We start from the raw sequence: 17748 nt of genomic DNA on the forward strand, positions 1-17748 counted from the left end.
ATTGAGAGTCTTATCTACAGAGGACAGAAGGCACAGTTATGTGTGTATGTGGAGAGTGTCGTAAAGGGATCAGGGAAAGGGGTCAGAGAGAAGTTTGAACAGATGGAGAAAAATTTGACCAGAGGTCGAAAACATGCAATTAAAATTGATTAGTGGCGCACTTATAGCCTGTTAAAAGAGGAATCGCCCTAGTGTAAACACCTCACCATTCGTGTTCGTTTTAGCCGTCCATCCAGACCTCGTCACACAGTCAGCTCAACTTTTTCCTCCCTCAGAATCTCTTACGGATATTCTAATCAAAAGCAAAAATGCTCACCTGTGTTTGTTTGTCGACACCGCCAGAATTTCTACGGGAGAGGTCCGGAGCTGGCCGTGTGAGGGGGCCCGGCAGGGCGGTCTACAGGTCAAGGGTCACCAAATGTTGTGGCTGATGGTTGTTTAACACAGCAGGAGACGATATTTCCAATTTTAACAAGTAGGTAATTTATTTAGGAAAAGAAGTTCTTAACAGCAAAAGCTATGGATCGAGCAGAGGATCACCACAGCTTGAACAAAAAACACTCTACCCCTCAATCCCTCTGCTTGTCCCCTAAATCCCCTCTCAGTCCTGCCCCCACATGACAGATATGATGACGTGTCATATCATGTCAGATATGACATGACGTATGACACGTAGATTTAACATCGGAGAGAGAAAAACATTAAGAACATCGAAGAGAGATAAAGACATTAAGAAGAACATAGATTTAGATAAAAACATTAAGAACATCGAAGAGAGATAAACAAGATATGATGTACACACACGATATGATGTAAAACATTAAGACCATCGAAGAGAGATAAAGATTTAGTGAGATGTGTGTGTGTGTGTGTGTGTTTGTGTGTGTGTGTGTGTGTATGTGTGTGTGTGTCTGTGTGTGTGTGCGTCTGTGTACAGACGTGTGTGTATTGTATGTGTGTATTGTGTGTGTGTGTCTGTGTGTGTGTGCGTCTGTGTACAGACGTGTGTGTATTGTATGTGTGTATTGTGACACAGGGAATGTGTGTGTGTGTGTGTGTGTCGGTGTGTATGTCTGTGCGACTGTGTGTGTCTGTGTGTGTGTGTGTGTGTGTCTGTGTGACTGTGTGTGTCTGTGTGTCTGTGTGTGTGTGCTGTGTCTGTGTGTGTGTGCTGTGTATGTGTGTGTCTGTGTGTCTGTGTGTGTGTGCTGTGTCTGTGTGTGTGTGCTGTGTATGTGTGTGTCTGTGTGTCTGTGTGTGTGTGCTGTGTATGTATGAAAGAGAGAAAAGACACAAGATTAGAGCACACGATATGATGTACTGAAATGTCCATCTGCCTATCTTGAGGCTGTTTTAAGAACATCAGCCAGACTGTCGCCCTAGTGTCTTTGAGCCCTGCTAGTTGACCTATATTAAACTAGTCAAGACTAACCCCTTTCCTACCTCCACCCCCGTATACACATTTTCCACAACAGAACCAATATACATTAATGTGAATAAGGGAACACATATACATTAGGGTGAATAAGAGTGAATAAGGGAACACATGCACATTAGGGTGAGTAAGGGAACACATATACATTAGGGTGAATAAGGGACATGTATACATTAGGGTGAATAAGAGTGAATAAGGGAACACATATACATTCATGTGAATAAGGGAACACATATGCATTAGGGTGAATAAGGGAACATGTATACATTAGGGTGAATAAGGGAACATGTATACATTAGGGTGAATAAGGGAACATGTATACATTAGGGTGAATAAGGGAACATGTATACATTAGGGTGAATAAGAGTGAATAAGGGAACATGAATACATTAGGGTGAATAAGGGAACATATACATTAGGGTGAATAAGAGTGAATAAGGGAACACATATACATTAGGGTGAATAAGAGTGAATAAGGGAACATGTATACATTAGAGTGAATAATAAGGGAACACATATACATTAGGGTGAATAAGGGAACACATACACATTAGGGTGAATAAGGGAACACATATACATTAGGGTGAATAAGGGAACACATACTGTACACATTAGGGTGAATAAGGGAACACATACACATAAGGGTGAGTAAAATAATGGCACAAAACGACACAAGAGGCTTATGGCGGGACTGAAGACAATAACTGACTACAAAGTCAGCGCCCCCTCAATGGGGAGCGACGACGCCTCTCTCGCGGACAAACTCAACTCTTTCTACGCCCGGTTTGGTGTAGACGGTGGCGCCGCTGGCTCTATGGCTAGTGACGTCACTGGCGCGCCGGCTGTTGTGGGGGGGGGGCAACCGCGGGGGGGCGGGGGGGCTCTCTCGTTGTCGGAACACAGTGTGAGAAGAGCATTTATGCAGGTGAACACCAGGAAAGCGGCTGGCCCAGATGGTATAACAGGACGCATACTTAAGTCCTGTGCCAACCAGCTAGCCCCGGTGTTCACCGCCATATTTAATCAATCCCTGGCGGAGTCAGTGGTCCCTGCCTGCTTCAAGATGTCTACCATCATCCCTGTACCGAAGAAACCCTCCCCAACATGTCTCAATGACTACAGACTGGTGGCACTCACCTCTGTGGTCATGAAATGTTTCGAGAGCCTGGTCAAGGACCACATTTGTGCCTCCCTCCCCAGTGATATGGACCCTATGCAATTTGCATACAGGACAAACAGGTCCACTGACGACGCGGTCTCCCAGGTACTGCACAGCACCCTCTCTCACCTTGACCGTCAGAAGGGGGGCTATGTGAGACTGTTGTTCATTGACTACAGCTCAGCGTTCAACACCATAGTCCCCACCAGACTGGTGGACAAGCTGATCGAGCTGGGTCTGAGCTCCGCCCTGAGCGCCTGGGTACTGGACTTTCTGAGTGAAAGACCCCAGGCGGTCAGGGTGGGGGGTCAGACCTCCAACACCATCACCCTGAGCATCGGGTCCCCCCAGGGCTGTGTTCTGAGCCCCCTGCTGTACTCACTCTACACACACGATTGTGTGGCCAAGTTCAGCTCCAACTCCATAGTAAAGTTTGCAGACGACACGTGGTGGTGGGGCTGATCTCGGACAACGACGAGAAGGCCTACCGGGAGGAGGTTGAGGTACTGGAACGCTGGTGCCAGGACAACAGCCTGCTCCTGAACATTGGTAAAACCAAGGAGCTGATCGTGGATTATAGGAGAGGACAGCAGGAGACACACACACCACTGATGATAAACGGGGCTACCGTGGACAGGGTGAGCAGCTTTAAGTACCTGGGGGTCCACATCTCAGAGGATCTGACATGGTCAACACACATAGACACAGTCGTAAAAAAGGCGAAGCAGCGCCTCTACCACCTGAGACAGTTAAGGAAGTTCAGTGTATCGGGGAAGATACTCCAGTCCTTCTACTCTGAAGCTGTAGAGAGCATCTTGACTGGAAACATCACTGCCTGGTATGGAAACAGCACGGCACAGGACAAGAAGGCCCTACAGAGAGTGGTGCGCTCAGCCGAGCGTACCACGGGTATTGCACTACCTCCCCTGCAGGTTCTATACAACAAGAGGTGCAAATCCAGAGCCTGCAGAATAATGAAAGACCCCCACCACCCCAATAACAGCCTGTTCCAGCTGCTGAGGTCAGGCAGACGCCTGCGAACCCCAGCTACTAGGACAGAGAGGCTTCGGCTCAGCTTCTTCCCCCAGGCCATCAGAGCCTTGAACAATGAACACTGAGTGCCACAGAACACTGAACTTTTCACACACAAGCACACATGAGCACACACACGACACGCACGCTGTGCACGCTCACACACTAGCAGCCACTTTAACATGAGCAGGCACACACTCATGCCGCACACACCCACACTTATGGCCAAAAAGGAAAGGTCACTTTAAAAATAGTATAACAACAGTAACAGTGTATTGCACTACCAAAGGACCTAGCATGTCCTATATGCTCTGTAAATAACTATGTACAGATACCGAGATGTCCCACCATGTTACCTGTTACCTGTTTATTGCACAATGTTGTTTTTTATTGGATTCTATTATATGTTGTACCACTGTATTGCACATCGTTGTGGGCAAGACCACCCGCATTTCATTGTATACTTGTATGCCGTGACAAATAAAACTCTTGACTTGACTTGACTTGAATAATAATAATGCAGGACCTTTTTTTAGGGGGTCTTTATTCGGCATGTAACAAACTGGACATGCAATTGGAGCGGCACACACACACCGGGATACACACACATGCATTGTCTTTTTCTCAGTCGCCGATGCGATTGAGTCTCTGCGCCTAACCCATCCCGTCGTCCTTCCCCCCCATGGGCAGCCGGGAGCAGATAGGGCGTCAACGTGAGCCGCGCCCCGGGGACCAATCCAAGTGCTCCTGTCTGTCTTTGTCAAGGACGCCACAGCGTTAGCGATCTGTTGTTGTGCATGTTTTTCCATTGGGTTTATCTTATCGGGGGGGAAACCCTTGCGAGCACAGGGAGAACATGCAAACTCCACACAGAAAGGCCTGGGAGATACCCCACCTGGGTACCTGGCATCATGGAAACCTTGTCCCCAAGCGGGAATCGAACCCTGGACCTTCTTGCTGTGAGGCGACAGTGTTAACCACTACACCACCGTGCCGCTCGTAAGGGAAGCAATATACATTCATGTGAATAAGGGAACACATATACATTAGGGTGAATAAGGGAACACATACACATTAGGGTGAATAAGGGAACACATACATTAGGGTGAATAAGGGAACACATATACATTAGGGTGAATAAGGTAACACATATACATTAGAGTGAATAAGGGAACACATATACATTAGGGTGAATAAGGTAACACATATACATTAGGGTGAATAAGGTAACACATATACATTAGGGTGAATAAGGGAACACATACACATTAGGGTGAATAAGGGAACATGTATACATTAGGGTGAATAAGAGTGAATCAGAGAACACATACATTAGGGTGAATCGGGGAACACATATATATTAGGGTGAATCGGGGAACACATATATATTAGGGTGAATCAGGGAACACATATATATTAGAGTACTGTATACCATAGGATGTTCCCAGGTGTTGAGCATCAGTTAATTTGATACACGAAGGAGAACATTCTCCAATAACTATACTTAGCATTTTTTGTCCAAAGAGATATATCTCAATTTCCATGAACTCACATAGCCTCCTACTTTGCCTGATGCGTTTCAATATACCCGCTGCGTCTGTCGAGCGATATCATCTCACGATTAATGATGGAAATTAACCTCTTTTTTGTCTGGCCTGTGTGATTAATACCCTGTTCTTATTGTTTTAATAATGAAAACGCCTGTGGTCCAGAGGAGGTCAAGGCCCATTTTAATTACTTTGTCTCGCCGTCCACCTCGTCTGCGATGACCGACTGTCAACGCCTTAACATACAGGTGTACGTTGTTGTGGAAAATTCTTTATTCTGAGCACAGTGTCTCAGTTCGATACAGGGAGTGGAAGACAATCTTCCAAGTGAGACCCACGTGTTGAGTCACCCCCAGGTTTATACAATATTGAACACAAGATTTGCATACAAAAACAGTCTAGGTTAGGTAGTTTATGGGAAAACAGCGTGGAATTAATACTGATAACTGCACCTGTGTTACGGTTTGGTAGGTGTATTGGACCCAGGTGCAGTACAGAACAGATACGACGAGGCAGATGTTGGTTTTCAAACAAAGCACTACTTTTTTAATTTGAGTAGATCAATGAACATGCATATGATGGCGGACAAACAAAAGGGGAGAAATCTCTGTCTCCAAAACACATTGAATACGCTTCACAATACATAGGATACTCGATACAATAATCTGGGGAAATAATGGGGAGACAGCAAGGTCTCCAAAACACGCTGAATCGTAAATACGTCAAACGACGGTGCTGCATATACACATGATAATATGAACTCTCAACAACAAAATTAAATCAGCAATCAAAGTGACACGGCACTTCAGACACATAGCAAACAAACGTATCCTCCGTGGGAAGGAGCGATAAGACTTACACAAGTAGGTATACACTCACAGATAGTTTAGTGATCGACTGACAGGGTTTGTGTGACACAGGGGAGAATATGAAGAGACATTTAATGAGCCACAGAAGGTACCTGTAACGTTTGGGTCTTTTACTCTCTCCTAGGAGTAAAAGCTCCTAGTGCCACCCTGGAGTATTTCACCCTCTCTATTCGTCCAGGTTGTCCTGATTGCTGATTGACGCCTGCTGTGTGTTTGACTCTCTTTATAATGGCCTTGTGTTTATTCTCTCATTTGTCAGTTCTTCATCTAACGTTACCGTAAGTAGCTGTCTACAAAGAGTCGTGTCGCTCCAGGCCTGGAGGATGCGGCTGCCGTGTTTTTGATTATTGTTTAATTATTATTTCGTTTGTTTTTCTTTTGTATAATACCAGTATCACTCTTGATGTTTAAAAAATTAAAGGAAACACTGTTTTTGGTGAGAAGAGGAACTACCGTCTCCGCACCTTTCTTATGTACTGCATTTGGGTTCAACACACCTACCTGAGCCGTAACAGGTACCAATGAGTGTAATTAGGACAGGTAGACATGGCAATTACCCACCAGGTAACGCTAGAGGTTCGCTCACTGAGCAGAGCGAACCCCAAACATTACACACCTGCGAACAGGACCTGGGATCCGTAGTAAACTGTTATGAGAAAGTTAGTTGTTAGGAGTGGTTTCAGACAAAACATGCTCTCTGTACACTAGAGCGCTTACTCCTAGTAAGCTGATTTATCAAATGAAGTAAAGGAATAGTACAAGAAATATTGATTGAAGGGTACAACAAATTTAAGAGGGTGAACATGTGATTTTCCATAATAACGTGCATATCATAAAAGTTGTTTGCACCTCTTCCTTCAAAAGGTGTTTTTGGGATCATATGGTACGTCTTCTGGCTCCTGCTGGCGTACGGAAGCCCAGCAGCCCACCCCACCATCAGCAAGGAGGAGAGGCTGTACATCGAGGCAGCCATTGGAGAGAGGATGAACCAGCTGAGCGTCACCGAGGTGCGTGGAATAATACAGCCCTGCATGTTGTTTCTGCCGGATCAAAACCTCTTATTTACATTTTTGGTCATTTCCATGTTTGATTAATGAATGTTCACATGGTTCTCTGTCATGCGAGCATTTTGCATGACAATATGGCCTGTGAAACACATTGCAAACCCAAGGTAAGATTTTAGAAATGCATGGATGTTAATCTGAAAATGAGGCTGTGTTTTTCCTTTTTTCTTTTTTTTTTTATTCCTGAAAAGTTTATCTTTTTGGAGATACAAGGTTTTCACCAGACAGCAGCGATATGCTCTTTACAAGACATCACCCATCCTAATGGATATATTTAAAGGTGTTGTAAGTGGTACAGTATTTATATTTTATATGTTAAAATAAGTGCTAAATAGCTTTACATTCTGACAGCCATCACTCTCCCAGTCCCTCCGCTCTCCAGTAAACAAAAAACATTTCTTTACTTTGCCCAATCAGAAGAGAGAACACTTTTGACCTATTTCAAGAAATCTTACCAAGCCAAAATTTCTTACTGTACTGGCAGATTATTTTACTTGTTTCAAGCACATATAAAACTTGTTTTTTTTTCTTATTTTTGTCATTGATTGATTGAAAACTTTATTAACAGATTGCAGAATGGGTACAATGCAGTACGGCTCAATACACACAATTGTTAAGGGGATAGATAGATAAGATAGATAGGATACTTTATTAATCCCCTTGGGGAAATTTGGTGACATACACATACAGCCTCATTATAGAAATATTCCACAATTATTACAATTTGACAGTAATAATGGCACACATAAATTCACACAGCATGCACATTTGTTGATAACATGCAGGACTACAGTAGATCTTGAGACTACAGATGAATGCGTATATATCCGCTGCCACTCCGCAAGGCCACGAAGGTTGAGCGTCGGTGCGAGTCGGAGGGAGGGGGTAGGGAGGGCTGGTCCATAGCCACAGTTGCAGCTAGCGGTAGGGGGGTAGGGTGGGGGATTGGGAGGGCGAGACATCAGCAGACCAGAGAAAGACTTTCGTCTTGTTTACATCAGGGTCCCCCATTTTCAATTCATCATGACATTTATGCCATACATGACATACAGATATACAGATATATATCATGACATTTATGACATACACAACATACAGATATACAGTACTGTTACATCCAGACATTTATGACATACAAGATATACAAATAATACAGTACTGTTTAAGAGACAGAGATCCTAAAAGAAAATATATACATTCGAGGGGGAACAAACTGTACATTGGATGTCAGTGTGGAGTTCTCTCTCCTGATTGGATGAAGTGGGAACGGGATACCAGGAAATTTATTTTCTGTTTATTGCAGAGCCGGACCCACGTTACTGACCAGACACTCCAGTAACCAGTGATGGCTGTCAGAACGTAGCTGAATGTGTGAGTGAATGGGTAAAATGTGAGGAACAAATTGTAAAGCACTTTGGATAAAAGCACTATATAAATGCACCATTTACCTTATCCCTCTTATCACTACAATGTTGTAACCCGAATCTGAACTTGATGGGTTTGTGATGGATTATTAGTTAGTGGGTATGTCAAAGTACCTCATGATTATTATAAATTTTGTGGGCAATATAGAACAGCTGACTGATTATTAGAAATATCATCTATTGGTCAAAAGTTATGAATGAATGAATGAACAAAAATATATTTAGCTCCAGGATTTTTAATTTTTCTTTGATATTGTATATTGTATATTGAATAAAACATTTTATTTAAACTTACCCCGTTCTCTTCCTCGAGGTACCACTGCTCTAACGGGTCCAGGGGGTCAGTGGGGGGGGGGGGGGGGGGGGGGGGGGCTTGGGGGTGAGCTAGCTCAAAGCTAGCTCTGCTGCTTTCTGCTGGCTGGCCTAAAAGTTTCAGCTGAAGGTGTGTTTGATACGCGAGGCACGCCGGATATTCCATCCATCTCCGGCCTGAGTTGATAAAAAATATATAGAATATGAGCCAGTAATCAATACACTAATAACTAGGGATGCACCGAATGGGAAATTCTTGGCCGAAACCGATACCGAAAATATGAAACAGTTGGCCGAAAACCGAATGCCGAAAGGCCGAAAATGATTAATATAAATATATATGTTTTTTTTTTTTTTTTTTAGCTACCTGATTATGGCAAAAGACATGATTATGGCTAAACTTAACTTAAATAATATTAATAATCACTATTATGGGCCCATAAAACATTTATTCAGCACTTTTGAATGCATACATTAATTCCAGACTGTTAAGACTAAAAGACTACAACGATTGATGACGACTTCCTGTCCTCGCATTTCCATTTCCGGTTTAACGATACATTTTCAACAACAGATTGCTGCTAATTAAACACTTCATTTAAACAGAGTAACGTTACTGTATGTCGAGTTCATACGTGTAGTGTAGTATGAACTCGTCATAACGTTAACATTACTCAGTGTCCACTGTTGCTGCCACCGTTGCGTCGCAGATGGATGGTACACTGTTAGCTCCGTAGCTAATCCGCTCCTAGACTACTGATAGCAGTATCGTTAACGTCGGAGCTGATCAATACTCCGGTTTTTTCTAATTTAGTTTAGAACCGGGTTTCGGGGGGCATCCCTACTCCCAAGAGGAGTTAGTTATCACAGGCTGTAGAATGCAGGAAGAGCTGCCAAGCTGCTCACGTTACATGTTGCGCATGCTACCGGTATGTCTGTAGTCGCGTTTTGATGACGTCATCACAACAACACGTTATTTGACTTTCGGTCATATATTTTCGGTGCTAAAACCCTTTCGGCCGAAAGCCGAAAGAGCCGTTTTAACCATTTTCGGCAGATAATTTTCAATAGCCGAATTTTCGGTGCATCCCTACTAATAACAGCAAATACACTTTTTTGTTTTGTTTTGTGGGCGAGTCCCGGCACGAGGCCCTGCACGAGCGCCGTGGACGAGCACTGTTTCCGGGCATTTTTTTCCGTAGCCTCATGGCTCATTGAAATGTTTGCTGAAGCAAAACAGAATCACCAAAATCACAGCAAAAACATTTCACAAACACTAGAAACTGTCGGAAACTAAACGAATGCTATAATATATCCAACAACTACCTATAATTGATTTAAATCACGACTTACACGCTCGTCTCAAAATGCACGCTCTACGCTCTGTTCCTGGGAAGAATTCAGATTTCCCCCGCTGCCTCTATTGGTCTCTCCAAATGTCAACAGTGACTTTCCGACCAATCCCAGGCAGCCGTCCCTGGGACTTCCGGAAAGAGGCGTACATCAAATTAAAGGGACAGTCCTTAACTTCCAAAATCCATTGAGATTTCAATTCGCCTAAAAATTAAGGTGTGGCGCTCATTTGAATGACAGGAGCACTATTTGCGCTCCGGAAACACGCTCGGGATAGGAGGGTTCACCTCACGACAGACAGTGATGCTGACCTCAGAAATTCAGGCTGTATGGCGCGTTCTTCTTCTCTCTACACAGAAATTCAAGACTCCCTGGCGTCGTTTCTTCACCTCCATGCCCGTCTATGCCATCATCGTGGCCAACTTCTGCCGTAGCTGGACCTTCTACCTGCTCCTCATCAGCCAGCCCGCCTACTTCGAGGAGGTCTTCGGTTTTCCCATCAGCAAGGTTGGCCTCGTATTTCATTTGTCATTTCAAACCTTTATATAAAGGCAACTGTGGTTTCCCTCGTTTACAGTCACGTCGAGTGTACATACAGAAATAAGCACCCCCAAAAAAGCATATAAAATCACACAGCATATATAAAATCATAACAAAGAGACAACAAGGCGGTCGGGTGGCGTAGCGAAGATTGCGCTCTTCACCAATGCAAGAGGCTGCGGTCTCGACTCCCGGAGTCAGCATTGCCTGCGGCTTGGGCCGATCGTCATACTAACTCGTTTGGCTGAGTTAGCGGGAGGGAAGTCGTGGGTGGGAATCTGGCGTTGTGGACAGCAACGCTTACAGGTCAGGTCTGGGTGCCTGCTCAGCGAAAGGCAGGAAGTGGTGAAGGCAGCGTGACCTCCCACGCGTTACACTTCACCAATGAGAGTCCTCGCTGCCACAGGGAAAAGAGAGCCGCTGGCTGTCTCCGCATGTGGCTGCACGGTGGTGTAGTGGTTAACACTGTTGCCTCACAGCAAGAAGGTCCAGGGTTCGATTCCCGCTTGGGGACCAGGTTTCCATGATACCAGGTACTCAGGTGGGGTATCTCCCAGGCCTTTCTGTGTGGAGTTTGCATGTTCTCCCCGTGCTCGCAAGGGTTTCCCCCCCGATAAGATAAACCCAATGGAAAAACATGCACAACAGATCGCTAACGCTGTGGCGTCCTTGACGAAGACGGACAGGAGCACTTGGATTGGTCCCCGGGGCGCGGCTCACATTGATGCCCTATCTGCTCCCGGCTGCCCATTGGGGGAAGGACAACGGGATTGGAAAAGTGCATGTGTGTGTGTATTCCTGTGGGTTGCCCATCTCGCGTGTATGTGTTAAAACTGCATGACAAATAAAGACTTCTAGTCTAACCAATTATTATTATGTGTCGGAGGAAGCATGTGGTAGACTTCAGGGTTCCCTTGTACCGACCAGTAGGGGGAACATGCACACAACAACCAGGTAGGGGAGGGGGGGAATTGGCATAACGACTAAATTGGGATGGGGAGAAAAGCATAGAAAATCAGGCGGAGAAAGAGAGGATTAAAAAAACAAACAAAAAAAACAAAGAGACAACAAGTTGAAGCAAAGAGCAAGGATAACAAATCAATTAAAACATGTACAACTTGATTGACAAAGGTTGGTGATCAAGGTTTTAAACTCTGCAACAGAGGGGAGAATCTCAAGCTAAGGACTATTGGAGTTCATTCCATGAGCTAAAGGGGCATCATAGCAAAATGCAGATTTACTCTGTTCCGAGTAAACTCTGGGGACCTTAAGGACCAGCCAGTCACTAGAACGGGTTCCATAGATTCCAAAATTCCATTTAATATAAGGAGGTGGCTTACCGATAAGGGCCTTACAAATGTACAAATACCAGTGTTTGTTGCACCTCCCATAAAGGAAAACCAACCCTCTCATAAAGGACACAGTGATGAGTGTTGTATCTATCATTAATGATGAATCTGAGGGTAGAGTGATACAGAGTGAGACGCGCCAGAGCACGTCTCAACTGGGGCTAATGCCTATTGTTGTAGTGACCCAGTTGTACTGAATCCAAAACACTCATGCATGGTTCATCCTACATGTTTATGCATTCATCGGTTGGTTCTTTGGCCGTTTCCTCTCTGTAGGTGGGGCTTTTGTCTGCTTTGCCCCACATGGTGATGACCATCGTAGTACCCTTCGGAGGACAGCTGGCGGACTACCTACGCATTAACAAGATTATGTCTACTACAAATGTGCGGAAAATCATGAATTGTGGAGGTACGTCCCAATGAACTAAAGACACTCATTACTAGCAAGTGCTTATGTCTCCCTCTTTTCACTAAGAATTCTATCATGACTAACTTTTATTTTTTTTTATCCACTTTTTCTCCCATTTTCTATATTTTCTCCCATCCCAATTTCGTATCATCCAACTCAACCCTCCCCTGTCACGAACGCTGTTTCTTGCCTCCCACAAGCCGGCTGCAATGTGGACTAAGTCATACATAGCACAAGTCCCCTCCGGTACTTGAGGTAACAGCAGTCGCATCTTTTCACCTGCGCAGCTCGGTCTCTCAGTGGCGAGGAGTAACGCGTGGGAGGCTCACGCTGCCCCCGACACTTCCTGATTCCACTGCGCAGGCGCACCAACCGACCTGTAGGAGTCGCTGTCCACAATGCCCGATCCCCACCCATCAGTTTCCCACCCCCTAATACGGCCAATGTGTATTAGTATGAACAACCAGCTAAACTGAAAGCAATGTGGAGCGCTGGGCTCGAACAGGCAAGCCCAGCGTCTCTGTCATTCGTGGCGAGCGCCTTGCCCACTACGCCACGTAGCCGCCCTCATGACTAACCTGTTACGGTCGAACCAAGTGGTAAAGTGTGGCAGTACCCCGGGGCAGACAGACACAGGAAACATGATAAATAAACCAGATTTAATTTAAATGTAGGGAAAACAGGGGAATAAACAATACTATCCTAACGGGGCCTAAGTGGGGGAAGTGTGTGGATGCCAGCAGGGAAAATGTTAATGAGGTGTGTAATACTGAATTAGCTATGTGTGTGGATGCGTGTGTCTAACATGTAAAGCTAATGTGGTGTAATTGTAAGGGTTCGGTGTGGGAATAGGTGAGGAGACCCCAAATGCAGAACACGAGCAGAGAGAGTAGAGGCAGAGACGACGGGATGAAAGTGAACAGGCTTTTACTTGAGCAGTTGCAAGCAACAATGATACACGTTAAAAAACTGTACAACAAAAACAAACTGCAAAACCCGAGAAACAAAACTCAGCAGTGCTGGAAAATGTGGAATAAGGAACGGACTCACTGGGAATTAAGGACAAAGGTGAAACACAGTACGTGATTGAACACAAGCGTAAACAAAGGCAATGGCGCAACAGGGAATGTGAGAAACGGCCAGGTACAAATACTGCTCGTGATTACTAATGAGTGCCAGCTGGTTTAAGGCCAGGCATGGCCAAGACTGGTGAACACAAAATATTAGTAAAAATAAATCTCACACTAAAAATAAAGGCATGTGTAAAGGGAATATCTTACTGGAAAACATATGACCCTGGCATACTCAGGCAGTCAGCATGGCTGTAACTCGAAGCACTCAAGAGGCTACACTACAGCGGGAGCAGGCAGCGCACCGGGGAGACGACCTCCAGAAAAGGTCGATCCCTCAATCCAGGCAGCAGGCACTTGACCCGAGCCTGGAGCACTGCGGACGAGACAGGCGCTAAAGGGGTCAACTGAAAACAGCACCCCGGCGGAAGGGGCGCATGCTGGCATTGTTGCGCACCATGACAAAGCCTCCACCAAAAAAAACCCAACCCAGAGGGGTCGAGGCAGAGAAGGCTGACACGATTGGCAGACGTCATGAACGTGCAGGGGCACACTCAACCGGGTAACCCGGGAGTTGACTCCGCTCCAACACACCAGGGAATCAACCACCCTCTAGGTACCATATGCGGTGGTTGTTCCTATAACCCCTCAAGAAAAAACTCCAAAACACACCTGCGGGTATACACTGGCTATACCGCAGTACAAGTGTTTCAGTTTTCAAAAAGGGGTTATCCCAGGCCTACGGGTCGACGAAACACAACTTTGGACCGGGCCCGGCGGACCGGGAAGCACACAGGGATGCCAGAGGAGGTCCATAAGACCACCCCAACAGCCCCCTCTTCGCCATGCGTAAGAGAGGGGCGAAAAGAATGGAGAACCAGCCCCTTTATGATAGCACAGGGTACAACATGTACCCAACAAAGGGTCTCCATAACGCCCAACCCTGTGACACCCGGGCCGACCCGGCGTTTTTCCCCCTGAAAAAAGCACAAGTCCCTCAGGGTACCAGAACAGAAGATCTGCGTCCCCGGCGGACAATGGGTTAACTGACCTGGACCAGCGTGACCAGAACCAGTCCCGTGCCCTAATCACGCCGACATCCCCACTCCAAGAGAGGGGGTAGGTACGCGTGTCGATCTAAAACATTAAAGAGGGCGCCACCCAGACGGTCCCATTCGTACCGCGCTCAGTGGCCCACCCCAAGGGCGTGAGACCCCTCTACCTATGTTTTGATCTATTCCGTTAACATCCCCCAGATATGAACAAGAACTCGTCGAGACCTAGTAACAGGCGCTCGGAAGAGAAAACCTCCATCCCAGTTGCCCTATAAAAACGCCGTTTTAATAACGAGCAACCAAGGCATACCAGCCTCATGCGTGATTCTTATCAGAAACACCCGAGCCAGCACTATGTATGCGTCGAGACCCAACACACATCAATGGATAGTCCAACAAGACACCAGACATTGTTCTTCCAAGTCGCCTGGGAGAACGACAAGGAGCCGTCGTGCTTCATGTTCTTTCCTCTTTTTATTAAAAAATAAAGAAAAACACAGACTGACATGAATCCCACGTGACGCGGCTGAGGGTAATTTTTTTTTATCATTTTTACATCCCGCCACCCTCACCACAGGGAGGAGACGGGAATCCTCAGAGAGACTTCCCACGTGAGCCATGAATTGAAAAGTCACGGTAACATTGAGCCATGTGACCAACAGGCTAGGTTACACTGGCGGGGGGTGATAGGTCTCCTTGGGGTCCCTCGTACGCTGATGTTGGGTTAGAACCTCCGACTCAGCGGCGGGATGCCCTGCTATCGGCCACATCGGAATGTGGCTCTGCGACCAGTAGTCTACTGCATGTGAGGGACGCAAGCTCGGTGGGGGAAAGTGTACAGGGGGAACTGCATGCTTTGTTCCCCGAGCTCATGGCGGCGGTGGCAGTCGCAAACGCTGTGCTGCTGCCGCAGCCACTGCCTGTTCCTGTCCCTGATGATCTCATAGGTCATCTATGGCAATGTCGTCCTGTGAGAGAGACGGGCGTTGTCTGCCCATTTTTCCCCTCGATGGAGGCCTACGTCCGTCAGGGACAGGTGGTCTCCCACATCACGGGCCTCACCCCCGCCTACGTGCGAGTCACGAGGGTGGTGGGTTTGGTAGAAAGTATGAAGGAGGGGGTGCCTCGGCTTGATAGGCCGATGGCAGCTCTCCTTTGTCCTGAGGTGGTGTGGGAGCCTTTACGGAAGCCGGTTCCCCATGGGAAATCGGCGAGGCGGTTGGCGTATTGGAGTGACCAGTCGTTCATTGCGGGTACACAATCGCTGGCTGCTGCGTCTAATATTGCACAGCTGGCAAGATTTGTATCCGGGATAATGACGGGCGGCACGGAGCGGTCGGAGGTACAACATGATCAGCTCACCCAGGCGGCAGGAGCTGTCCTGCATCTGACTCAGGTGCAGGCCATAGCCTCTGGGAAAGTGCGCGCCCTGGCAACTCTGATCCAGCGCCACCTTTGGCTGGAGCAGGCCCGTGTGCCGGAGAGGAAGAGGGCTCCTCTTCTGACGGCCACCCTCTCCGATGCTGGACTGTTCGGGAAGGCCCTGCAATTGATGACCTCAACATGCAGAGAGATGGCAGAGGAGAGATCTGTGCTCCAACCGCATTTTTCCACCTCCCGTCATCGCCGGTGGAGTCAGACGGCTTCCACGTCGTCGAGCTTCCTCCGCCGTGGCTGCCAATGCCTCCATCGCCACTGCTGGCCCGTCAACGAAGGCCAGGAGGAGAGACGGTGCTGCTGCTGCAGCCGGCCCATCTACGACCGGAGGAGACGGTAGGGATCGACGAGACCAGCAACCGATTAACTACCGTCCCTCCGGGGCTTCTCGGGGTGGCAAAGACCGAGCGGCTCGAGGCAGCAGACGCCGCTAGGCAGTGACTTTTTTTCCCCATGCGGTCCCCTTTGTTTACCCCTCCCCGGCCCTCTCATATTATTTGTTTGCTTAAATAAAAAGTCCCCTCTAAAGGGGGACTGTATTTTTTGGTTAAACAAACTGTGTGTTTCTTCACCAAAACATATGATGAGGTTGCAAAGTGTGAATCTGCATTGGTATACATTGATGGATGAGTTACGTTCGTGTTATGAGATTAAAGCAAGGTCTGCAGCATACACTCGGTTATAGAAGGGTTTCTATCTCGGCCTGACGCTCCACATGCAGGTAGAAGCTGGTTGTAAGGTCTGTTGCTTACACACAAAGTAATGTTGAACTACAACACTGTTGTGTTAGTTGCAGTAATGCTCGTATACACACGTTCCACGGCCTAGCCGTTATACTCTTTATCAGTGTTTTTTCTATGTACAACATGGAATGCGGGTGTAGGATTCACACACACACACGACTTGGTTTTGTTGTAAACCCTGTTCACAGTCTGTGGGTAGCATGCATTGTATGCGGCACGGTGGTGTAGTGGTTAACACTGTCGCCTCACAGCAAGAAGGTCCAGGGTTCGATTCCCGCTTGGGGACCAGGTTTCCATGATGCCAGTTACCCAGGTGGGGTATCTCCCAGGCTTTTCTGTGTGGAGTTTGCATGTTCTCCCCGTGCTCGCAAGGGTTTCCACCCCCGATAAGATAACCCCAATGGAAAAACATGCACAACAATAGATCGCTAACGCTGTGGCGTCCTTGACGAAGACGGACAGGAGCACTTGGATTGGTCCCCTGGCGCGGCTCACGTTGACGCCTGTCTGCTCCCGGCTGCCCTTGGGGGGGAAGGACGACGGGATGGGTTAATCGCAGATACGAATTGCATGCATGCATCGCATGTGTGCCGATTGATGACCTCTGAGCAGGTCCTAAATTATTATATTATTATTATTATTGTATTAGCTTGCGCTATTCATTGGCATTCTACCAAAGGTTTCATATACTACAGTTGTTATTGTGTGTAGGGGGAAGGGTTTTGTGAGGGGGTGCCGAATAAACCCCTCCTTCCCACTTGATTGGTCAAATGGGTTTTCTCATCTCCTGTTGGGCCAGTCAGGGCCAAGCCGTTACACGCCTTGGCTGGGGGGGGGGGGGGGGGGGGGGGGGGGAAGGGTTGTCCTGACTCTGCTCCTATTACAAACAGGAGTTGTGTGTGGGGTTTCCCCCCGTCATAGCATACGATACGTTGCTATGACGATGGCTT

General features: G+C 46.9%; 1 protein-coding gene across 1 annotated transcript in view; it reads left to right on the forward strand.

Annotated features, from left to right (window-relative positions):
• The window catches only part of slc17a8 (solute carrier family 17 member 8), a gene marked incomplete at both ends in the record, with an annotated part of 218329 nt that overhangs the window by 144861 nt on the left and 55720 nt on the right, over positions 1-17748 (forward strand). The window contains 3 exons of the mRNA XM_084335382.1: positions 6907-7049; positions 10553-10702; positions 12361-12493. Of these exons, the coding sequence (XP_084191508.1) occupies positions 6907-7049; positions 10553-10702; positions 12361-12493 (426 nt within the window). The remainder of the gene's footprint in view (positions 1-6906; positions 7050-10552; positions 10703-12360; positions 12494-17748) is intronic.

Source organism: Notolepis coatsorum, assembly GCF_963971535.1.
Source record: "Notolepis coatsorum genome assembly, chromosome: 18".
NCBI classification, from domain to species: Eukaryota; Metazoa; Chordata; class Actinopteri; order Aulopiformes; family Paralepididae; genus Notolepis; species Notolepis coatsorum.